We start from the raw sequence: 24,723 nt of genomic DNA, 5'->3' as shown, positions 1-24,723 counted from the left end.
TGGCCAGCCCGGCCCAGCAGCAGAGGGCACCACCCATCACCCGCGTGTGCGAGGGCCCGATCCAAAGCCCACGGGCTCGCTCTCTGGGTTCAGAGACGTGGCGGGAGAGGGAATGTCTTTTACTGGGCCAACTTCTGCCACGAGAGAGACCAGCGTCCGTGCGACACGGAGCTCGTCAGCCACGTTCCCTGGAAGGGGCGCGGCCGCCGTCTGCCAAGGGAACCCAGCCCAACGGCCGTGGGGAGAAGCCCTAAGCCAGCCCCGGCCTGGATCTGCCACAGCCGGGGGAGGGAGGCGCGGATTAGGCCTCAGTTGGAGTGCTGTGTCCATTTCAGGTAAGAGGTGGAGAAATTGGAGACTGTCCAGAGAAGAGCAACAAGAATGATGCCAGGTCTGGAGTTCTGCCTGCTGGATTTTCCCTTTGATATTTTCATACCCTCTGCTCCTCGTTTCCCGTCTCCTTCCATTTTTTTCCCTTCCCCCCACGTCCTAAACTCCAAACTCCGGTCATCTGAAGAAGTGTTTTGTTAGTCTATAAAAAGCGACCAGACCATTTGTTGTTGAAGTTTATCTGTACAGACTCACTCGGCTACCCCCTGAAGGGTCTAGAGAACACGAGCCGCGAGGGGAGACTGAAAGAACTGGGCTGGTTTCGTTTAGAAAAGAGAAGACCGAGAGGGGACATGACACCAGCATTCAAGTCTCTAAAAGGGAGTCACAAAGAGGAGGGAGAAAAATTGTTCTCCTTGGCCGCTGAGGATAGAACAAGAAGCAATGGGCTTAAACTGCAGCAAGGGAGGTTGAGGCTGGACGTTAGGAAAAACTTCCTGCCTGGCAGGGTGGCCAAACACTGGGAGAAATTGCCTGGGGAGTTGGTGGAATCTCCCTCCCTGGATATTGAAGAGCAGGTTGGACAGACGCCTGTCAGCGATGGTCTCGATGGTGCCGGGAGGGCCGGGGACTGGACTCGAGGCCTCTTGGGGCCTGTTCCAGTGCTAGGATGCTGTGAGTCTCTTCTGGAAGGGCGGGCACCGGAGGGGCAGGATGCCGGCGGGGGTGCCGAAGAGAGGAGCACAAACCTCGGTATTCCTTCCTCGCACCCCCTGCTTGTGCGTCGCACGGTGGGGTTCCATCGTGGGGGGGCGCTTCTCTTCGGCTGATTGTCCCCCACCCCCGCCTCTTCCCCAGACTCACCGCGGCCCGCAGGCAAGGTCTGTCTGGGTTCCTAGCGCCCGGCCTTTGCCCGTCAAACGGAGGGTGACCTGCACCTCCGTGAGGACAAGTCTCCTGCCGCAGGCCAGGCTCGCTGCTTCGCATTCGCTGAGCCCTGCCGCGGCAGCTGCTCAGCGCAAGGCCGGACTGCGCGGGGCTGGAAAGGACGGCTCTCCTGGGCAGCCGGTATGCGCGTTGGTCGGGGAGACAAGATGCCCCTGGCGGGAGTTCCCACACCTGTGCGGCACGTGGTGGGCTCACACTCACGCTCGCTCGCATGCCACCCGGCCGGATTTCACGCCCCATTTCGTGGCCACCCACGGCAACGCCTTCCCCACCCCCGTTCTCTTGGCAGCTCCCAAACCAGCCGCCAGCCAGCTGATGACTCAGCGTCACCAGACTTGCCGCCCGGCAGCCGCGCGGAGAGCCGCGACCGCCCTTCCAACGGGACGGATGGCGGAGCAGCGGGAGAGGCGCTGGTCCCGCACGGGGGACATGACACATCTGAGCTCCTGAACACGGAGGGAGCCCGTGGCCAGCCGCAGCACCGCGCGGCTCACCTGGATGCCGTGGGGGAGACGGGGGGGGCAGACACTGAGATGCCAGCAGCGCAGGTGGGGCAGCCTCATGGATGGTGCATTTAACCCTTGCCAGGGGCAAAATCCACGCTCAGCCCCAAGCTGCCCCCCCAGGGCAGAGACTGGCGAAGGCCCATCCCCTCTGGTCATTCCCGTTTCGGAGCCCCCCCCCCCGGAGTCCCCACCCTTGCCAGTTACGGTTAACCAGCAGCCCCCGGTTCACTGATTAAAGGGGATTTTGCATCCAGCTGGGCCGCAGCAGGATGGTTTTCTGCAAACCTGGTGGGAGGCGGTTGCAAGCAGGGTGAATGCCTGGGGCCCCACGTCACCGGGGGGCCCACGAAGCCAAGTTGCCCGGGTGGTGGGACTCAGGGTTGGGCTGCAGTCTGGCGCTGCGGGACTCTGGCTTTCTGCCCCGGGCCCCAGCGAGTCTAACACTCACCAGGCACGGCAGCCCCCGTCTGTGCCCCGTCGCTGAGAGCCTGGGTACAGACACACTTTGGGGTTTGCTGCTATTCCCCAGCCTCGGGGGTGACCGCCCGTGTCTGAGACCAGGTCTGGATTCCCGGCTTCGCCGCAGACTCGCCAGCACCCTGGGGCCGGTCGCTTGTTCCCCCCAAGCCGGTTCCCCCCCGGCCTGTGACACGAGACCAAGCCCTCGCCTGCCGGGGCTCACACTTGGGGACGACTCACTCGGCTCGTCCGCAGGCCACTGGACCGGCCAAGTCAACGATGCCTGGGGCTCCTGCTCTGATGGGAAGGGGCAGACACGCAGGGGACTGGCGACTGAGCAAGGGGTTTCCTGCCCGGCCCCCTCCCCCTTACCCCATGGCTGGGTCCAGCGCGATGCCCTTGGGGTTGTACAGCTCCAGGTCGAGCAGCGTGACGCAGGTGTCCCCATTCCGGTTGCAGACAAAGATCCGGTCGTCGATGTCGTCCACGAAGTAGAAGTTGCCGGTGAGCCAGTCGATGGCCATTTGCTCCACGTCTGGAGGGGGACAGAGGCGGGTTAGGGGGGCCGGCGAGCGATGGGAGGTGGGCGTCAGAAAACCACCCTCACCGGGAGCCGTTCTGCAGAACCAGCTCTGACCTCACAGCCCCGGCGGGCCCCGACTGTGGGCACGGGGCCCTCGGAGGTCGGCGTCTGCGTGGAACATCACGGCCCAACGGGCCGCTTCGCAACCCACCCCCAGCCCCCGGCCGGCACTGCCTGGCCCCCTTCTGGACGAGCCCCGCAGAGGCCGGTGACGGACTGGCGCACGGAGGCCATCCCGCCCTCACCCCCCGCCCCGAGAGACAAACACCAGAGCCCTGCGCGGACACACACTGGGTAGCTGCCGCTGGAGCTGCAAAAATGAGCGGTGGAGACCCGCAGCCGGGGATGTGACGCGGACACCGGTGGATCTGCCGGGCTCTAACAAACCGCCCCGCAACCGGAGAGGGCTGGCAGGCGCGGCGGGAAAAGGGGGCAGGGGACAAGGCAGAGGAGGGGAAGCGGCCGAGAGAAGGAAGGTGCCCAGGGAAGCCCAGAGAGGAGTGAGGGTCGCCCCCGTTCCCATGGCTCCCACCCCACGAGACAGTCCAGCTGGGAATTTCTACGCCACTTCCATGGTTCCTAACCCCCCTAGGCCCCTCTGGAAACACCACCCTGCCCCCAGCGCTGTTTGAGCCTAGCCCCTCTGGGGGGATCGAGTCCGACAGCTGCCACGGCAAGGTTACGGGAGCCGGGTGTCCAACCGTGGCCCAGCGATGGGCGACACCTGCGCTTCCTGCTGGCGACACCCCCCCCCCCGCCGGCGAGAGGGGAGGGGGAGCAAAGAGCAGCTGCTCTGACCCCCGCCGTACGTCAGGAGGGACGCGGCTCCATGGCAGAGCCCAGCGCCCCAAAGGCGCCCCAAGGCCCAGAGCCCCGTAGCTGCGAGGGAAGGGTGGTGAAGTCACGCTGGGCTGGGCGAGGCTGACTGGGCCCAGCCTGCGCACGGGGGGGGGGGGGGGGGGGGGCGGGGGCTGGGCTGGTCCTTGCAGCCCTGTGGTTCAGGGGCGCTGGGCCTGCAAATGGGGTCCAGGGACAGGCAGGGCTGGCGAGGCAGAAGGTGGCAGGAGAGCCAAGGGGAGGCGGGAGCAATGGCCCTGTGCCGCTGTGGGCCAGGAGCCGCGGGGAGCGAAGGGCGAGGAAGGGGCGGCGGAGCTTGCGGAAGGCAGAGGGGTATCTCAGGGGAGCACCCTCCCGGCGAGGGCCGTGGTGGCCACAGCACCGCGAGGGAGCCTAGCGCAGCCGGCAGCCAGCCCAGGGGGAAGCAGGCGGCGTTAATCCGCCCGGGCAGCCGACACGCAGGTGAGAGGCAGAACCTGGCACGCGGGGCTTAAGGAGCGGATTAAAACCCACCAAAGTCCCTTAAATCGGATAAACCCAACGGGCCCACATTCCTGCCCTCTCAGCCGGTCGGCCGTCCCGGCACAGACACCGCCCCGGCGCCCTTTGTTTTCAGGAGGCAAATGTGATCCAGGGCCTAGGATACAGTCCCAGCTCTGAAGGGCCGATTCCCAGCCCCTCGCTGATCTAACCGCTAGACCCCGCTCCCATCCCAAAGCTGGGAACACAAACCAAGGCCAGGCGGCCCGGCTCCTCCGGGCTCCAACCACTAGACTCCGCTCCCCTCTGGGAGGGTGATAGAAAACCCAAGTGTCCTGAGCAAGGGAAGGGAATGAATGTGGCAACTTCGGGGAGGAGGGGGGTTGAGCCTTTCTCCGGGAGGGGGGAGAGCAGAAAGACCCCAGGAGTCCTGGATACCAGCCCCTTCCTCCCTCTCGTCCCTTGAGACTGCAAGGGGACTCCCCGCGGCTCTCTGCCCCTTCGACCTTCGGGACCCTGGTTTTGTTCTCTCGGCACTAGCCCCGTCCGAGGTGAGGAGTCGCTTAGCTCGACTCCCAGCAGCACGGAGGGAAGCCTGCGAGCCTCGCTCGACACCCCAGACGGATGCACAAGCCACATGTAGACACGGAAGCCAGAGATGGGCCCAGCGCGGGCCGAATCCATCAGTCCTCCCGGGGCTCTGCAACCCAAACCGAATCCCGCCCGGGGCGGTTAGCACAGCCCGCCGCGAGGAAGGAGGGGGAGGCCCTGGGAATACGTCTGGTGGCCGGTAGCAAGGTTTGCATGCCAGGCTCAAAGGCAGCACCAAGGCGGACACAAATCAGTCTGCCGGCGTCAGACCACTTCCTCTCCAGCCCCAGGCGCGGCGGCTGAGCGGACGCTCTCGCGAGTCTCCCAGATAAGGCCAGGCAGGCCGGCGGAGGAGAAAGCCGGCCCGGCCTGCAAAGGGCAAACTCTGCCAGTGAAACAGCTGCCTTGGGCAGCAATCCGGTCCCACCGCGCTCACACTGAGACAGAGCAGTCTCTCTCACCCTGGCCTCTGGGTAGGTCTGGACCCCAGCCAGCCGGAGGGCCACGCAGGAGCCGGCCTTCACCAGAGAGGCTGGGGCGCCCATAGAAACAAAGAGGGGAACATGCCAGATCGAAACAGCCGTGGCTGAAACCCAGGGACAAACGGGGTGATGCTTAGATTGACAGATAAGAGAGGGTGCCGAGAGAGAGAAGAAGAGAGGGACGGCGGGAGGGTGTTAGATAGATAGATAGATGGGGTGGATGGGGATAGATAGATAGATAGATAGATAGATAGATAGATAGATAGATAGATAGATAGATAGATAGATAGATAGATAGATAGATAGATGGGGTATGTGGGGATAGATAGATAGATAGATAGATAGATAGATAGATAGATAGATAGATAGATAGATAGATAGATGGGGTGTGTGGGGATAGATAGATAGATAGATAGATAGATAGATAGATAGATAGATAGATAGATAGATAGATAGATAGATAGAGGGGGTGGATGGGGATAGATAGATAGATAGATAGATAGATAGATAGATAGATAGATAGATAGATAGATAGATAGATAGAGGGGGTGGATGGGGATAGATAGATAGATAGATAGATAGATAGATAGATAGATAGATAGATAGATAGATAGATAGATAGATAGATAGATAGATAGATGGGGTATGTGGGGATGGATAGATAGATAGAGTGGGTATATTGGGGTATATATAGATAGAAGGTATGTATATGGATAGATGGATGGATAGACACACAGACAGACGGACAGGTATATGGATGGACAGACAGATTGACAGAAGAATATGGACAGGCGGACAGACAGGTCACAACCAATGGTCAGGTGTTGACCAGACAACACGCAATGGCACCGTCATCGGTTTTTCCCCCTTTGCAGCCTGCAGCGTATTCACAGAAGGGCTCTCGGCCCCACCGGGCTGCCACCCGCCCCCACTCACAGCAGGCGCCCGGGGCCAAGTGGACAGCGCTCCCGGCGACGCGGGCTGGGCCGGACAGGGGGCTCGGCAGTTATCCGTGGGTGCCACTGGTGTCGAGCGGGTAGAGACTGAGAAAAGCCCCAAGCTGCGGGTGGCTGGACAAGGGAGAGGGGTGTCAGCAGGGGTCTGTCTCCCGGGGGAGGGCTGTCTCACCCGGCGTGTCTGTGCAGCGCCCAGCCCATCGGGGCCCTGATCCCAGCCAGATGCCGGCCACCGCGCCGCAGGGCCCCAGGACGCTGCCCTTGCACCCAAGAAACCTCTCTGTGGCCGCGGGGCTGGCAGGAAACACAACCTGGCGCATCAGGCCAGACCCCGGCCGCCGTCACGCCACTGGCTTCAGCAGCCTCCTGCCCCGGCCAACAAAATGCCACATGGCTAAAGCCGGGCGCGGCCCCGTACTGCCGTGCCAGGAGGGGATGCCCGGGGGGGGGGGGCACACTTAGCCACCCCGGGGCACTCCTCTGCTAACAGCTGGCGTGGCTGGCTCTCGTGGTACAGGGAGGCAGACATACTGGGCTTTTACAATCTCTGCTCTGCTGAGTCATCTCATTTGACCCTGGCCTGCTCCTCTCCCTCGTCAGCTGCGACCCCGCCGGCCCCTCGCCGCATTCCTCCCGCATCTGCTGCTGCCTGACCCAGGCGGTCAGTTCTCCCGCCCGCCCGGCCCCCAAAGGAAGGGAGGAGAGACCCACCCGCCCAGCTGGGGGGGCACGCGCAGAGATGTAGGATGGAACCTGTGCTCCCCTCTGTGTTCCCCTCTGATGATCTCCCAGCCCTTGTCTAGTTAGACCAGTGACGAGTGGCCCGGGGGCTGTATGCGGCGCTGCGTGCGCAGCCTGAGATATTTTGTCCACCGCTGCCCATATACGGGGCCGCCAGACTCTGCTGCTTTCCCTCCAGGTAGGGTTTTTCCCACCGGTGCAACGTGCCGCAAAGCCAGGGCACGGGAGGTGAGGTGAGGTGCGGGTAGGCTGCCCGCACTGACCGGGAGCCGGGCGCTCCCTCTGCCTGCAATCCCAGCACTGCTACGGTTCCGTCAGCACCTCCCGCGAATTCCAGCGCCGCCAGCACAACCGCCCTGCCCCGGGAGACCGTCTTGCTTACGGCAATCTCACCGCCCACTGAGGCTACCTCTAGACTGCAGGCTTCTTTCGGAAGAACCGTTTTGCGGAAGAGATCTTCCGAAAAAACGTTTTCCGAAAGAGAGCATCCACACTGCAAAAGCTGAACGGACGCTCTCGCGCACGTAAGCTGCGATTGCTATGGACGGAGCGGCCACCAGGGCACCTGTGCTTTTTCCTCTTTCCTCTTCTTCCAAAAGAATTCTCTTCCCCGTCCACGCACGCCTTTTCCCAAAAGAGCTTTCGGAAAAAGGCTTCTTCCTCGTAGAAGGAGGATTACCAACCAACGCAGGAAAAACCCCTCTGCCCTTCCCATTTACTCTTGGAAGAACGCGATTGCACTGTGGACGTCAGTGACATTTTGTTGGAAAAACGGCTGGTTTTCCAAACAAACTCTGTCGTGTAGACAGACCCTGAGACAGAGGCCGCTTCTGTGGCCCACTTGCTAGCCCAGGCTGCCCATCACTGAGTAAGGCTGCCAGCAAATCTCTCTCGCTCTGGGCATATACAGCTCCTGGCGCCGTCACGGGGCTAGCTGGGGCATCTCTAGCCCCTCCAGGAATCTCTAAAAGCAACGGGGACTCGCACCCTGCAAAGGCCAGTGAGTCTGATCTCAAATGCAACTCGGGACAGAAGCGGCAGCCGCTGCCCCGGTCTCTCTGGGGCCGTGCCTCCGGTAGGAATTCCTGCGCGTTCTCAGCCTTCGCGGCTGGGAGAAGCTGAGGCGACGCAGCTCATCCAGCAGCTCTCGGGCTGTATTTTTGCAGCTGGAAAGCATTACACGTCCTCTACGGCTTTTGTTTTTCAAACGGCTCCTTTGCTGCCCTCCCCCCCACATTGCAGGAATCCGGATTTGGTGCCTTCTTATTTTTACTTCCCGCTCTTTCTTGTCGCCTCAGCTAAATCGAGATTTCCCAGGAGGGGCTTTCCTGGGGAGCTAATTTAGCCAGGTCTATTTTTAACCCCTAATGTTAGTGTAGAGGGAGCCCCCCTTCCTCCCCCCGCCCCGCAACCGCATTCACCCCTCGCGCCTTTGGGGAAAAAGACACAAAATGCTGGTTTTCCAACCCTTCTCTTCAGCTCCGCCAGGTCTGTCAGCAGCAGCGAGGCCCCAGTGTGGAGAATTTGGAAACCCTGAGGCCAGCGCCAACCCCTCCAGCCCAGTGGCCTCCCCTGGCCGTACGTGGAGTGGATGTCAGGGTTCAGCCGGAGCACACTGCTCTGGGGGGGTTTCTGGGACCCTCTGCTCCCTATGGCTCCTGGGAAAGCAAGAGCAGCCCTGGGGGAAGCAGGATCTGAATGGCCCAAGAATACAGGGAGCGCAGAGTTTGCTTAACACACCCTCCTCTCTCCCACGTATGCGCTAGGCCGCAAGGCGCCCCCCCCCCCATCCTGCCATGACAGGCCCAAAGCGCCATGTCTCCAGCCACCCCTGGACGCAGGAGCCTTCCTGACACGGTGCTGGCGGGGAGTGCTCTGTGGCCTAGAGGACACCGCTCTTATAGCTAGAAGGGTTCTGGGAAGCCAGGCTCTCTTCCCAGCTCTGCCGGTGACCCGAAGCATGATCCTGGGCACACCACTCCACCCCTTTGGGCCTCAGTTTCCCTCGGTGTAAACCAGGATCATGGAAGCATCTCAATCCGCCACCCCATACCGTGCTTTGAGACCTGCTGCTTAGAAAGCACCACTACCGAGCGAGGGAGCACTCGTTATTACTAATAGGCTTCCTTTTTTTTTTTAAAGCATCGGTGCCCTCGAAACCTGCCTTGAGGGCAGGGGGCTGGACTCGATGACCTCTTGAGGTCCCTTCCAGTCCTATTATTCTATGTTTCTATGATTCTATGAAACTGTGGAAACTGGGCTAGTTAATAACTTGCCGCCCTAAATAAACAAACGTAATCAACGCAGAGGCCCTACAAATAAACACAACCTTGGCTGGATAGATGTAGCAGACAAAGTCCAGGTTCTTTTCTTTTTTAATGCTACCTGGAAAATCAATAGACCTTTCCAAATCAAGCCATGTCCATACAGTCCTGCCCCCCACCCCCTTCCCGGGACTTTTCAACCTGCTAATTCTTCCACAAGTCACCGAGACCCCAGTGGCTTGAGGCTGGGGTAACCGCAGAGCAGCCGGACTGGTACAGAATTTGCCAAGTAGCTGGAGCCATTGCCCCGCATGAATCGGCCCCCACTCGTCCCTGAGCTAACCTGGCATGCTGCCCTCCACTGTCTCCTGATCCCTGCACACAGAATCCTAGGGTCACCCTCCCTTCGCATCTGCAAGGCAAGGAAGGAACAGGCCAGAAAGCCAGTCCCCTGGGCGCTCAAAGGAACAGGCTTGTCTCAGGCATCTTTCGTTTGATGGAGAAGGGCGGTGCCCATGGTACATCTGGCTGGGGGGAGCATACAAAAGGCTCCCCCCGAACGCCTCAGGATGAGGGCCTGGGTTCAAGAACACCAAATGTATGATGCTCCCACTCAGCATTCCCTCGTGCAGTCTCTCAGGAGAGATCCAAAGGCCACCCAGCTGCTTAGCAGAGCACTCACAGATAGGTTTTCTACGAGTGGTGCACATTCACCCATGTCTCGGCGCACATACAAAATTATTCCACACGTGGATGGAGAAGATTAGAGGGAACATTGGTCACCGTAGCTAGAACCCAGAACCTCACTCAGTTCTCCCAGGTGTTGCAGGCAGGCCTCGCTCCGAAGAGCTTGCAATTGAACCAGGAGGGGGACTGCCTGTTTGCCGGAGGGGAGCAAAGGTTTTTCGCCTTCCTCTGTAGCATGGGGCACGGATCACTTGCTGGAGAATTCTCTGCATCTTGGGTTCTTCAAACCCATCATTTGAGGACTTCAATATCTGAGATATAGGTGAGAGGATTATTCCAGGACTGGGTGGGTGAGATTCTGTGGCCTGCACTGTGCAGGGGGTCAGACTAGATGATCATAATGGTCCCTTCTGACCTTAAAGTCTATGAGTCTATGAGCATCTCGCAGAAACAGGAAGCGAATCCCATTTTCCAAGCCCACCCTTTGCTCTCAGGTTCTACCACAAGATGGGGGCTAATTACCAACTGGTAAATTTCCCCAGCTTTGGCCAAAAGACGCAGATTCAACTCCCTCACCTGGCTCGGTTATTTTGGGTCACACCAAACACATTTCAACACGCACATCCCAGTTCCAAAGAATGCTTCGTCAGAGCGCCGGCGGTTCGGTTTCTTGTTTTTTTAAACTAACTCATGGCACGGAAGGAAAGGGAGCTGGCAAAATTCAAGGCTATTCCTAGAAGCAAATGCAGCTGATCTCTGAACTCACCAAAGTTGTGTTGAAAGAGCTGCTTACAATGCACAAACGCGTGTCCATGACTAGCACTTTCCATAACTCAGATGTACCATGGGGATGTTGCAATTTTTTTTTTGTTTTTTTGGAGGGGGAAGGGGGGGAAACAGAAAAAAACAACAAACCCATCATATTGTGCAAGAGAACAAATTGCTCAATGCAAGCAGCCTGGCAGCTGATTTCCAAGTTTGGAGTCTGTTAAAATAATGCTGCCCAAACAATGGTTTCAAAAGTCTCTTCCTCAGAAGAGCTGCAGTCTCTTGAGTGCATTGCCCTGCGATCCAGGAAACCTTGGTAACTTCAGCTTGCGGCTCCCATTCAGCCGCACGCTGGGGGACGTGAACCTTTGCAGGATCGCGCTGAGCCCTGACCTAGCACTTTGCAGCCACCGATCTCAAAGCTCTTCCCTTCCACCCGCTTTTTCAGGGCTTCCCCAAAAGTGCCAGCAGGCTAGGAACAGAATGCAAGTTCCCGGAGTCCCAGACCACTAGGCCGTACTGCCTCTCCTTCAATACATCCCTGATGAGAGCAAACCCCTGCCGTTAGCCAGATATTTTTCAGCGCCACAGATTTCAGAGTAGAGAGAAAGAAACAGTAATCTCCATTACATCAACCAGCCTCTCTTCTTCTCAACAGACCACAAAGCGTTTTATAGTCAGCCTCTGCCAAGCTCCCGTCGTAACTCCCTCTGAAATGCAGCCCCCTCTGGGGTGGGCCAGGGCAGCTGTTTCACAGTGTACAACAGTTTGGGGGTAAGAATGCGAAGTCTCCGAGAGAGGGCATCTTGCAAGCAAGCACCCAAGTGTCAGAACTTTTTAGTCCCAACCAGGTCACCTTGGGTAACCCTAGGCTGATCACTTCATGTCTTTCTGCTTCCGTTTTTCCTCCTGTAAAATGGGGACCAGTAGCACTTCCTTCCTCCACCCTTCGTGTGTCTTGGTCTAAACTCTCTGGAGCAGAGGCTGCCTTTCTGTTCTGCATTGGAAAGCGCCTAAGGCACCAGGACCCCGATCTCCAGGAACACGAACTTGGGGGGGGAACGTCAGGGAAAAGAAACTCCTCTAGCTCCCGGCAGGGGCCGGCCAGCGGTTTAAGAGAACACGACAGCCAGATGCGCCGCAGCCTTGGATTAATCACGGTCTGGACTAGAAAGGAAGTGAGTCTCCTCTCCTAACAGGCAAGCAACGGATTTCCACATCGCTCTGGAACGGCTGTAGCAGGGTCTGTGGGATTCACAGCCCTGAGGCAGGGGACACGCCCCAGGGTGCCCGCCGGGGAGGGAAGTCCGTTCGCAGAGGCTAGCATGCCTAGAGGCCGGGGGCACACCCCGATATTCAGTCAGCGGGAAGGCGAGCTTGAGGGCAGGGGGGCAGGAAGGGCGTTGAGCGAGATGGGCATCGGGACTCAGGCAGGGGGTTTCAAACGACGGGGCGCCACCCGGGACTGGGTGGGGAGATGTCAGGTGCTGGGGCTCGGTGCTGCAGGGGGATCAGGTGAGCAGTGAGCTCCCTGCCCATCCAGGCACCGCAGGCTGCGCCCCAGAAGTGGCCAGCAGCAGGACCGGCTCCTAGGTGTTGCCGGAAGGGCACAGGGCTCCATACACGGCTCCTGCCCTGAGCACTAACTCCGCACTCCCACCGGTGAGGAACCTGCTTCTGGATGGGCAGGAAGCTGCCTTAGTCCTGCCCAGGGTCCGCTGGAGGGGAGCCCTTCCTGCCCCACTCCCACAGCCAGAGCCCCCTCCCACAGCTCTCCTCCTCAGCCTCACCCCACATTCTAGCCACATTCTGGCGGGTCGCGGCATCCTCCATTTTCTTCAGCGGGGCGCCGAGGGAAAAAAGTTGGAAGCGCCTGCTCCGGAGCACCTCTGCGGCTGTTCAGAGCCGGGCCTGGCTCGGGGAAGGAGCTGCTGTCAGAGCCCTGGCCCCGGGGAGGCGGGATGGAGCCGGGGGGCAGGGGCCAGTGGCGAGATGGAGCTGGAGGCTGGGTGGACGCTATGGTAGTTGGGTTGTGGGCTGTTCTATGTTAGCCATTCTCTGCCGCCGACAGCCCACCCAAGCGCCTTGTCTGAGGGCCCAACGCTGCCGGCTTCTCCGCAGCAGAAAGGGTGACTCTAGCTCCGGGCCCCGAAACCGGAGCCGTTCTGAAACTGGTCTGGCTTCTCGACCGAGCTCAACTAGTCCCTGTGCCGGCTGAACCGGAGTCACTGGCTCCCAGACGAAACCCAGGAGAAAGCCTCTAGCCTGGATTATACAGGGGTGGGGAAGAGAGGATGGGACGGTCTCTTTGGGCCTGACCTGAACTGGATTAGTTACACCTCGGGTGCACACCAGCCCTTCCCCGGGGAGAGACTTTGGGGTTCTAAGCCCACTGCTGGGGCACTTCTCACACGAGGGAGTCCCCCTTCCATGCAAAAAAGAGGGATTTTTTTAATGGAAAATGGGCGTTTTTCACCCAGGTGAACCTCTCCGGCATGGGCTGAAATGAGTTTGGCTTCTCCCCCGCCCCGCTCCAGCACCATGGCAGGAGGAGGCCCTCGCGCCGGGGTGAGACCCCAGCTCCGTCCATCCAGGCAGGCGGCTGCTGAGCAGAGGCCAGCAAGGAGGAGAAAAGCACCCAACTGCCCCGGCCTGCCAAGAGCGAGCAGAGGGGAGCTGACAATCCGCACCGGTCCTTCGACCCCCCCACAACCCCATCAGAAACTAACGGAGCTGGGTGAGGGGGTGGAAGGAGACGCCCAGAGCTGCTTTGTAGCAGCCACACGCCGCAGGGTCAAACGCAGCCATCGCAAACCTAAGCCCTCGCCAAGCGGTTTCTAGGGAATGAAAACTTGGAAGCCAGACCCGAGCGCAAATGTTTCGGTTCAAAAACGCCCCCGAAAGGGGAGCGAAAGCGGCTCAGGAATGCAGTCCCCGGGCGCTCTCAAATACATCGGCTTCCTATTTTTTTGATTTTTTAAGGAATGGTTCCTTGGATACACGCACCTAATACCATAATCTGAAGGAATTTCTCTCTCTCCCGCCCCCTGCGCCCTCCCCACGGAGAACAAGACATGCTCTGTCGCGGCAAAACACGCGATGGATAAACACGGCCCCCAGGGGACACATTTCCTTAATTAAAAAGAATGCTAACGGGGCGTGCGGGAGACAAACTGCAGGCGGGCTGCCCCTCAGAGGCTCACAGAAACGCGAGGCTAGAAGGGTCCTTCAGAGGGCAGCCAGGCCGGCCCCCGAGCCGGACTAAACGAACCGTGCTCTAGCTGCCGCAGCGTACGGGCCTCGCCGTCAGCCAGCTCCATCCCGTTCAGAGCGCCACGGCCGGATTAGGGCTGCTCACAAAGACGGGGGGAAGGGGGAAGATTCGGGGCAAGGCGCTGGCGTGCCGACCACGGAGAGAAATGCAGGTTTCTTCTCAGGCCGCTGCGGTGGGATTTGGGTGTCGAGCCACGAATGGCCGGCCACGGGAGACCTGCGATTTCTGCCTCCCGAACCCCGGGCCACGAGGGACAGGGAGGGGGGAGCCGTTTTAAAAATCCCGATGGCTGCCAATAGGAGTCACGGGGAACAGCTTTCCGAGTGCTCTGTAATCGAGCAGACAAGGCCCAGCGAGGCGGAAAGAGACGCCAGGAACATTCCACACGGGCACTAAAGGCACAAACGTTAAGGCGGGAAAGGTAATTAACCCCCGGGGCGTCCTCCAGACGCTTTCCGCCTCGAGCGGAGGGGTTTTCCCCCCCAAAAGAAACGCTCGCCTCTCGTCCAGCTCCTTGCACTGGTGGAAATGCCGGCCGGAAAGGGCCTACCTGCCACGCGCACAGTGTCACGATTCTCGTGGCGTTCACAATTCGGTCTCTTTTCACGGCCGGCTTGGGGGCCGCTCCCCCCCTGCGCGCCGCGAGAAAACTGGGCAGAGGCACTGCCCGCCCTGGGAGATGGGAGCGCATCCAAGCCTTGTTTCTCTCCTCTATGAGGAGGGAATTCAAAACAGGGCCCTGCAGAGAGAGAGGCGGCTTCCGCGTTCGATCGGGGCCTCGCAGGCAGGCCAGAAAGCCCGTGGCGGCGCACCCGTTTCCATCGCAGACTCACGCGGCGCTCTTTCGAGGAGCGTAGCACCCCGGACGCTGCGGGCGAGTGCAGGCACGCAACGGCCGGGCCGTGGGCCGGCATCGGTTCCCCGGATCACCCTGACGCAGCGCAGGAAGGCTACAAGTCAGGGCCTGGCACTAGAAAAGTTGAGGGCCTAGGCCTCCAATGACAGCTTATGAGAGGACACTAGGCTGCCGGCCACAGAGAGACAGCCTGGGAGCCCAGCAGGGCTGTGCCAGGCACTGGTTTGCAGCCAGAAGCCAGGTTAACTTCGCTGGGTCTGTGAGAAAGAAAAAGGACAGATGGACACGGACAGACATAGGGATGGATAGAGCGAGTGGTGCGGACAGACAGAGCCACAGGCAGGGGGATGGACAGACGGACGGAGATGGGGAAGAGACAGACTGAGGCGGGGGGGCAGGGATAAAAGATGGCCAAACGGACGCGTTATTTCCATTTCAAATACAAGAGGCAGAGCGCGCAGTCCCAGCCGGGAGAGGAATCCAATTACCAAGATAATTAGTTTCCCTCGTTTATTTCCATCACCTGTCAAGGCAGCCTGCCCCACCTGGCACACGCCCCCCCCCCACCCCCCACCCCTTCCCGCCCAGAGGGAGAGGATGTGTGGGAAATCGCGGCCAGCCACTGTGGAAGGGACGGTGCTGGAGAGATACACGCAGGCTCCCTCCTCCTGCCCTGCCGGGCGGCCGTCTCTCTCCAGGGCGAATGATCGCCGCGGCGAGGAAAGATGCGCCCGGGCTGCCGCAAAGGCCGTTTCGGACAGCTGTCTAACAAGCCCGCGGCCCCCGTGTGAAGCCAGCGCTCGGATGTAACCTGAAGCGCTGCTGCTCCCCCGCCCCCCCCCCGGTATGATAAAATCTTAATACGGCCCATTTAACCAGGCCTTGGCAGCTGGCGCCCTGCCAGGCTGCAGCGCCCGGAGGAGCTGCGCCTACGGCGGTGGAGCCTGAGGTGCACGGAACGGGGAAAAGGCACCGAAATCTCCCCCCCACACACTTTGGCGATGGCTGCTCCCCCCGCGCCGTGCTCGGGAAGCCGCGGCTCTGCAGGGCAGGGAATTCGGATATTACCTTGCAGAGGAAATCCAGATAAACCCTGCAAAGGGCTTTGCCTTAATAGAAAAATCTCTCCCGCATGGAAAATGTCCTGCCGCAGGTACAACGTGCCCCACCGCAGCCCGCCCGCGCGCCAGGCCAGGTTAGGCCGGCCACGCCGCGCAGGCGAATCGGACGCTCCGTTCCCACCGGTGTCTGGGGGCTTCCAACCCCCCCGAAAAAATCCCAGGGAGCCAGCTGGGAGAGCCGCCCCGTCACAGCACAGAACGCCAGGCAGGGTCTGTGTCCCCAGGCGTGGCATGGTTAGGTTCAGTCCACGGGCTGTGGAGCTTGTCGGCGACCCTCTCCACCCACAGGGGGTCACGATGGGACAACAGCCCCCGCCTCCGACTGCAGCGGGAAAGCGTGCGCCCCTAACAGGCGGGAGATAAGGGGGTCCTGCTTCTGGGATGAGCCCCGGGGGCTGAGCCGGTCGCTTCCCTGCCCTGAATCCCAGCCACCCCCGCGCTCTGCCGGCAGAGGTATTCCCTGAGGACGATGACTTAGGTGCTTCTGGGCAGTCGGGGCAATGGCACCGTATCACTGCAGGGCCTGCCTCAGGCTGGACGGCCCTGTCCGAAGGGGCAGCTCTTGGAGATTTCTTCTGAGCTCCTTCTTTAGGGGGTGGCCCCCAGCAGCAGCTGCTCCCAGAGGGAGAGTTTTCATCCCCGGTTCACACCCAGGCTACGGGTATGTCTACACTACCCTCCTAGTTTGAACTAGCGGGGTAGTGTAGACATACCCTCCGTCTACATTGGCATGACTTTGCGCAAATACTCTTTAACGCAAGAGTTCTTGAGTTAAAGTATTCGTCCAAGAGAGCGTCTACGCTGGCATGTGCCTTTGCGCAAGAGCATCCGTGCCAGTGTAGACTCTCTCTTGCACAAGAAAGCTCCCATGGCCATTTTAGCCATCGGGCTTGCTTGTGTAAGAAATTCATGTTGCCTGTCTACACTGGCCTCTTGTGCAAGAACAGGAGTCAGAGTAAAAAGTCCTCCAGCTCGATAGTATTTCGACATTATGTCGAAATAACTGCTTGCAGTGTAGACGCGGACTCTGTTATTTCAGAATCACACCAGTTATTCTGAAATTACACTGCTGGATAGACATACCCTTACAGCCCTGGCCTGCAGAACATCCTTTAGCAAGGAGTTCCACAGGTTGACTGCACGCTACACGAAGAGAACACTTCCTTTGCTTTGTTTTAAACCTGCTGCCTCTTCATCGCACTGGGAGACTCCTCGTCTTTGTGCTATGGGAAGCAGTAACACGTCTTTCTTTATTGTCTCCACCTGATTTTTTAGATCCCTTTCATCCCCCTTCCCTGTAGTTGTCTCTTTTCCAAGCTGAAAAGCCCCCGCCTTGTGAATCGGCAGTTCCTGGTACGAGAACAGTTCTTAAGCAGTTAAAGAGAAGAGTCATCAGATAAAGTTACCAATCGCTCCGCTCTCCTGCCAAGTATGCTCACATCCCTGCCTCTTTCTTGGCAGGGGGCAGGCCACGCAGCCAGCTTTCCACGTGAAGGGGGATGAGAGAAACACGTCTGGATTTCTACAGAGAACCCAAGTCTCCAGCCCTACGGCTTTCCCACTGATTGGCACCCCGACGGGTTACAGATTGTCATAGGGAGAACCGGAGTCTCCGAGACAGGCTTGTTGAAGTAGATGCTGTGCCCAGGAAAATATTTTAATAGCAGTCGGATGCCAGCGTTTTCGGAAGGATGTTTCACCCCCTTCCTCAGGCTTCGGGGGTCGGCGGGTTGGTTTTCATTGCAAAAAGAACGGAGGGAGGAAAAAAAAAGAAGACGACCTCTCAGCCATCTTTTAGTTGGAAATTTTGGAACGGTCCTATCAAAAGGCCGAGGGTCCCACGGACACAGCTGGTCCCCAGCCTATGGCCCCACCAACACAAATCCTCTATGAAACCATTTGTGTTTCTGTCCAACCTCAGTGGAACGTCTCCCGAAGCCCCTTTGAAATCAATCTCCTGAAAAGCAAAACTACACCCCCACGCCGGGCGGGGACGGTCTCTCTAGCAGGAACATCCACCGGGCTCCACGTACCCTGCTCCCAACGGGGCTTTGGCGCAGGCCAGAGCCCTCGCACGGCTGATCCCGAGAGTAAACCGTCACGCGTCAGGCTGGAAAATAATCACGAGACTGGCACAAAAAACCAGGAGATTAATTAAAACAACTTAAAAGCCATCCCGGGGACTGTGCAGTTCCCCTCTGGCGGCGGAGCTTCTCGGAGGCGTGTTTTCAACTCTTTCTGCAGAGTTGCGGAGGCAAGAAACGTGCCACCCCCTGGGAGCTTTGAACCCCACGTATCAGGGTGGCACTGCCTAGGTGCCAGTCTAGCTAGCCCCACTGAACCCAGCTGTGTTGCAAACAGCTGTTTACGGGTCTTACTGTGGAAGCACCTGCCTGCATGGATCTTTATCCACACCCCCCAGTGGGAAGTTCTACCCATTTTACAGTCGGAGAACTGAGGCCCGAGGCAGATTGAAGAAACCAAAGTGCTGAGCCGAGCCGACCTCAAGTCTCTCGAATCCCACATCCGCGCCCTACCCGCGCAAGCTCATACTTCCAGCCCCATGAGAAACCGGGGCCTAGCTGTGCTAGGTGCTGAACAGACACACAGCAAAAAGCCGGCCCGGTGTCCTATCCCTGTTAAGATGGGAGAGAACCGGTGACCGAAAGGGTATGTCTACACTGCCACCCTAGTTCAAACTAGGGTGGCTAATGTAGGCATTCTAACTTGCAAATGAAGCCCGGGATTTAAATTTCCCGGGCTTCATTTGAATGTTCCCAGGCACTGCCGTTTTCAAATGCTCCGTAGTTTGAACTACCTGCCCGCAGCTACACGCAGCATGGACTAGGTAGTTCGAATTAAAGCTCCTAATTCGAACTACCGTGACTTCTCCTTGTAGGTGCCAGTCTAGCTAGCCCCACTGAACCTTGCAGGAGGAGTCACGGTAGTTCGAATTAGGAGCTTTAATTCAAACTACCTAGTCTGTGCCGCGTGTAGCCACGGGCAGGGAGTTCGAACTACAGGGCATTTAAAAATGGCGGCGCATGGGAACATGCAAATGATATTTAAATCCCGGGCTTCATTTGCAAGTTCGAATGCCTACATTAGCCACCCTAGTTCGAATTAGGGTGGCAGTGTAAACATACCCTTTCGGTCACCGGTTCTCTCCCGTCTTAACAGGGATAGGACACCGGGCCGGCTTTTTGCTGTGTGTCTGTTCAGCACCTAGCACAGCGAGGGTGGCAGTGTAGACAGACCCTAGGAGAAGCACAAGGTAGCAATGTGGCACTGACAATCTGACAGCAGCTGAAACAGCCCCCAGCTGCCTAACGGCCACTGAACACTTTGCAGGGCGTCCCAGCGGTTTCGCGCATGGGCTACTCTGTCGCATAAGGGGCCAGAACCCCCCACGCGAACCAACATTAGATGCCGACACTCCCATCTCCGACTGGCCGGGGGAGGGAAGGCCACAAGGCTTCCGGGTTCGAACACCCACGTTCCTGAGAACAGTACCCGGGTCTCAGCGGACCAGGACGGCTTGTACCTGAGGTTCGAGGCCAGGGCAACGTGTGAATGGGAGCTGGCGGCACAGAGAGGGCATTAATTATTAAGTTTCCAAAGCCGGCCTGCTACTAAGCCGAGAGAATTCAGCAGCATCCAAACCTGAAAGCTTTTTTTTTTTTTTTTTTGGCTCTGAAATTCTCTGAAAAGTCCGTGGGGAATAAATGAGAGCATTGTCCCAGGAGCGGACGGCCCCGGCCTGCCCGCCAGCGCAATCTCTCCCCCGGTTCAGGGCCCAGCTTCCACCCGGGGCCCCGCTGAACGGTCCAGCCGCACAGTCCCCTGAGGTGGGGCTGACACCATCCTGCACAGAGAGCTCTAGGGTGCCCCAGGCCAGGTAACCGCCTCTGCTCGGCTCCCGGCTGGAAGGAGGTCGGCCCGGTGCAGAGCCTCGATGGGGCAGGGGCAGGGAAGGAACCACACGGGGGAGTTTGTGGGGGGAGTTTGCGGGGGCAGGCGCAGGCTGAAGGTCAGAGCTGAACGTCCTTCCTCCCCTGGGTCGTGCGCCTGCCGGTGCCACCAGCCAGTCCTAACACTGGTGCCAAAGCGTGCACCCTCGTCTGGGGCCACCTGGCTTATTTTCCCATTGGGTCGTGGAGCCAAACACGGGCTTTAAGCCAACATGCGCACGGGGCCTTTGCACAGGCGCCCAAGGGAGTTAGGCACCCACGCCCAGTTTGTTTCGATCGGGTCGGCACCTAAATCCTCTAGGCTGCTCAGCCGCAAGGTGAGACTTTTCAACAGCTCTGCTCCCCGCAAGGTCCCGGAGCATCTTTCACCCCCTCCAGCGTCCCCCTCGCTTCCTCGCCGGGTCAGAATCTTGCTGTTGTTCTGTGTAACAGAGGGGAGACCCCCCCCATCCTGATCCCCAAACTCCACTAGCCCCCACGTCAGTTACCGCAACCTCCCTCCCAGAGCCATTTCAATAGCAGCAGGCCCCCCGACTCCCACAGGTTCCCATAGGACCATCCCCACCCCAAAGATGGGCTTTGAGGCTGAATTACTGAGCTGATGCAGATTAAACAAATTTCATTCCCGGCTCTGCTGCGGGACTCTAAATGAAGCGTTTAAGGGCAGGTTTTTAAAGGGTGTTTAGGCTCCTAACTCCCATTGGTTTCCATCGGCTCGAAGTGACTGAATACCATGAAAATGTGGCTCCTGCCACAGTCGTGGGCATGCAGCCGTCGCTGTGTCCCCATAAGGATGCCGGAGGTGGACCACACGTGGGCTGGCCCCAGAGTTTTAACTCCGAAGGCCCTTTGCTGGCCTCCTGCCTGAATGTGGGTTTGCCCCAGGCCAGAGCTGCACGTCCCCCATCTGTAAAATGGGGGGAAGGCACCGAGGGACTTTGCAGTCACCGGCCTGTGAATTTGGTCAACAGCCCCCGGAAGGGGCCATTCCTAAGCCAAGGGGCGGCCGGGGCGGAGCAGAGGCGCTTAATCCCAGCTCGCTCCATTTTAGCGGCAACACTGGGTCGACTGTTCAGGGGAGGAAAACCGTTCCAAGCTGCCGAAAAACGACTCCTCCCCCCCCCCCCCCCGCCTTTTGTCCTTGAATGCGAGCAGACATTCAGCGCCTGCCAGGGATTGTACTGATTAGAAACAGAGCTGGAACTTTCGCACACCCTGCAAAGAGAGCGAGCAAAGGAAAAGGGACGAGAGAGGAAACTAAAGTTCCCCGCTTTGGAAATCCAAGTCCCCGAGGAAAACTGAGGGTCTCTTCTGCTCCGCAGCAGGCCAGGACTTACACCCCGGCCCGCTCTCTCCAGCCGGCCCATTCCCTGTGACAGCCCATCCGGAGCTTTAAGCAGAACCTGGTGGTCAGGATGCAAACTGCCCCGGGGTGGTGAGAGGCACCGAGCCGCAGCCCTGCACTCAGGTCACAGAAAACAGAGCCCCCGCCAGCTCTGGCCAACGCGGCCCCGGCTTGGAGAGGCTGGAACCCTGCTCAACAGCAGCGTGGAAATGAAAGCAGAGCCGACGCAGGGCGAGGGCTGAAAAAGCCCCTCTTCTGTAACTGCCCTGGTGCATCGGGGAGGGGGAGGAGAGACGCTGTCCCACGTGACCTGCCGTTTTTCCCAGAGGCGCCATCTCTCCAGCTCAAGCGTTCGCAAATCGAGGCAAGCCCTGCCCTGCCCTCCTCCCCCAGATGACACGCTCTCCTTTTTCAATCCTCTCCTTCGCTCGCAGCCTTTTTGCCCGAAGCCGGAGCTAATCTGCTTTCAGGAGGTCGGGTGCCTAACTCCCTTGGGCGCTTGTTAAACGTCTCCGTGCGAATGTGGGTTTAAAGCCCACGTGTGGCTACCCAGTTCAGTAGGAAAAAAAGGCCCGGGGCCCAAGGTGAGCGTGCAAGCTTTCGCACTAGTGCCAGGACTGGCTGTTGGCACTGGGGGAGGAAGGGAGCTCAGAACCGGCCACGTGCAAAGCCCTCGACCAGGAAGTGCCAGCCAGCCCAGCGCAACCAGCCCAGGAAGAGAACCGAGAGGCAAAGAGCGAAGGCTTCCAGGAACGGTGGCTGTGACGCTGGCAGGGGGCGGCAGCCCAGCTGGGACGGCCGCCTGGCTTCCAACCACCTGCCTGAAAGCTCCTGAAAGCAGGCTGGCTCCGGCTTTGGGCACAAACGCTGCAGCTGCAGGAGAGCGGTGAGAAACGAGAGCGCAGCTCGCCGAGACGTCGCCGAGCTGCGCATCAGCCGGGAGGAGCGCTGGGGAGAAGCACTCCCGTGGCAGGGAACCGAGGCTGCAGCTCTTGCAAACGGCAGGGTGGTCTCGCGGGGGCTTAGGAGATTGTGGCTCCTGTTTCCAGCGGTGCTGCTGGCTCCTCCGGTGACGTCACACAAGGACCAGTGCTCCCGGTTGCTGCACAACGTCTCTAGCCAAGACAGGCCCTCCAATGTACCCTTGGCGTGCTGGATTCCGAACTCAAGCACCAGGAATACTGGCCAGGCGATAGCGCTGCCCCCTCTTGCCATACGAGGAAGGTTGGGGGCTCTTTTTCAAACAAAACCCCAGCCTCAGCATCTCCTTGTTGCCATAGAAGCTCAGCCCTCTATCAGCATTAGGGAATAACACGTACGTTTCCAGCCCTAGAGATGAGGGCGAAAAACTCAACCCCCAAAGGGCACAGAGAAATAACTCCATGTACCAAATATACTTGTGATTTGGGGGAGTGGGGCAGGGCAGGGCCTGCCTGGATTAGAATCACAGACTCATAGCACACTAGAACTGGAAGAGTTATTAAGTCCAGTCCCCTGTCCAGACCCAGAACCGTCTACACCCTCCCTGACAGCTGTCTGTCCAACCTGCTCTGAAATATCTCCAGAGATGGCCATTCCACAACCTCCCTGGGCAATGTATTCCACTGTTTAACTACCCAGACAGGTAGAAAGTTTTTCCTAATGTCCAACCTAAACCTCCCTTGCTGCAGTTTAAGCCCCTTGCTTCCTGTCCTGTCCTCAGAGCTAAAGGAGAACAATTTTTCTCCCTCCTCCTTGACACACCCATTTTGGTACTTGAAAACTGCTCTCATGTCCCCTCTCGGTCTTCTCCTTTCCAAACTAAACAAGCCCAATTCTTTCAGCCTTCCCTCATAGCTCATGTTCTCTAGACTTTTCATCATTCTTGTTGCTCTTCTCTGGATCTTCTCCAATTTCTCCACACCTTTCCTGAAATGTGGTGCCCAGAACTGGACACAATACTCCAGTCGAGGCCCAATCAGCGCAGAGTAGAGCAGAAGTATGACTTCTCGTGTCTTGCTCACAACACTCCTGTTAATGCAGCCCATAGTCACGTTTGCTTTTTTTGCAACAGCATCACACTGTTGGCTCGTATTTAACTTGTGGTCCACTATGACCCCCGGATCCCTTTCTGCCGTACTCCTTCCTAGACAGCTTCCCGTTCTGTGTGAGTGAAACCGATTGTTCCTTCCTAAGTGGAGCACTTTACATAAGAACATAAGAACGGCTGTACTGGGTCAGACCAAAGGTCCATCTAGCCCAGTTGCCTGTCTGCCGACAGTGGCTAGTACCAGGTGCCCCAGAGAGGGTGGACAGAAGACAATGATCAAGCAATTTGTCTCCTGCCATCCCTCTCCAGCCTCTGACAAACAGAGGCCAGAGACACCATTTCTACCCCCTGGCTAATAGCCTTTTATGGACCTAACTTCCATGAAATTATCTAGCTTCTCTTTAAACTCTGTTATAGTCCTAGCCTTCACAGCCTCCTCTGGCAAGGAGTTCCACAGGTTGACTACACGCTGTGTGAAGAAGAACTTTCTTTTATTAGTTTTAAACCTGCTACCCATTAACTTCATTTGGTGTCCTCTAGTTCTTCTATTATGGAAACTAATGAATAACTTTTATAAATAACTAATAAATAACTTTGCATTTGTCCTTATTAAACTTCATCCTGTTTACCTCAGACCAGTGTGTCCAGATGAGTTTGAATTATGACCCATCCTCCAAAGCACTTGCCACCCCTCCCAGCTTGGTATCATCTGCAAACTTGATAAGCATCCTCTCTATGCCAACATTGAAATCGTTGATGGAGATATTGAACAGAACCGGTCCCAAAACAGACCTCTGCGGATCCCCACTTCTTATGCCTTTCCAACAGGATTGTAAACCGTTAATAACTACTCTCTGGGTGTGTCTAGGCTACAGGGTTTTGTTGACAAAAGTGGACTTTTGCCGACAAAACTCTACCTGCGTCTACGCTACCGCCGAGCTCTGTCGACAGTAAGTCAATAGAACGCGGCAGTTTTGTCGATGGCGGTAAACTTCATTCTACGAGGAATAACGCCTTTTGTCCACAGAGTCCTGTGGACATCCACACTCTGCTTTTTCAAAAGAGAACGTCTAGACTGTCTGTCGACAACGCGGCTTGCTTTGTCGACAGAACTGGCTGTAGTCTAGACGCTCTTTGTCGACAAAGCCTCTGTCAACAAAAGCCTGTAGTCTAGACATACCCTCTGAGAACGGTTCTCCAGCCAGTTATGCACCCACTTTACAGTCGCCCCATCTATGTTGTATTTGCCTAGCTCATGCGAAACCGTGTCAACTGCCTTACTGAAGTCTAGGCATACCCCATCCACTGCTTCTCCCTTAGCCACAAGACTCGTTAGCCTATCAAAAAAAGCTATCCGATTGGTTCGGCATGATCTGTTCTTTACAAACCCATGCTGGCTGCTACCTATCTCCCTATTATCGTCCAGGTGTTCGCAGATGAATTCCGTAGTTACCTTCTCCATTATCTTCCCTGGCACAGACGTTACACAGACTGG

General features: G+C 58.0%; 1 protein-coding gene across 4 annotated transcripts in view; it reads right to left on the bottom strand.

The window, feature by feature from the left end:
- LRP1 (LDL receptor related protein 1) overlaps positions 1-24,723 on the bottom strand; it is a 171,684-nt gene that overhangs the window by 77,850 nt on the left and 69,111 nt on the right. For all 4 annotated transcript variants that reach the window (XM_089774574.1, XM_089774576.1, XM_089774577.1 and 1 more), the window contains exon 7: positions 2,616-2,778. In XM_089774574.1, the coding sequence (XP_089630700.1) occupies positions 2,616-2,778 (163 nt within the window). The remainder of the gene's footprint in view (positions 1-2,615; positions 2,779-24,723) is intronic.

This window comes from Pelodiscus sinensis, chromosome 31, assembly GCF_052426305.1.
Source record: "Pelodiscus sinensis isolate ZL-2025 chromosome 31, ASM5242630v1, whole genome shotgun sequence".
Lineage (NCBI taxonomy): Eukaryota > Metazoa > Chordata > Testudines > Trionychidae > Pelodiscus > Pelodiscus sinensis.
Note: the sequence above shows the minus strand (reverse complement) of the source record. Positions and strands in the feature narration are given on the sequence as shown.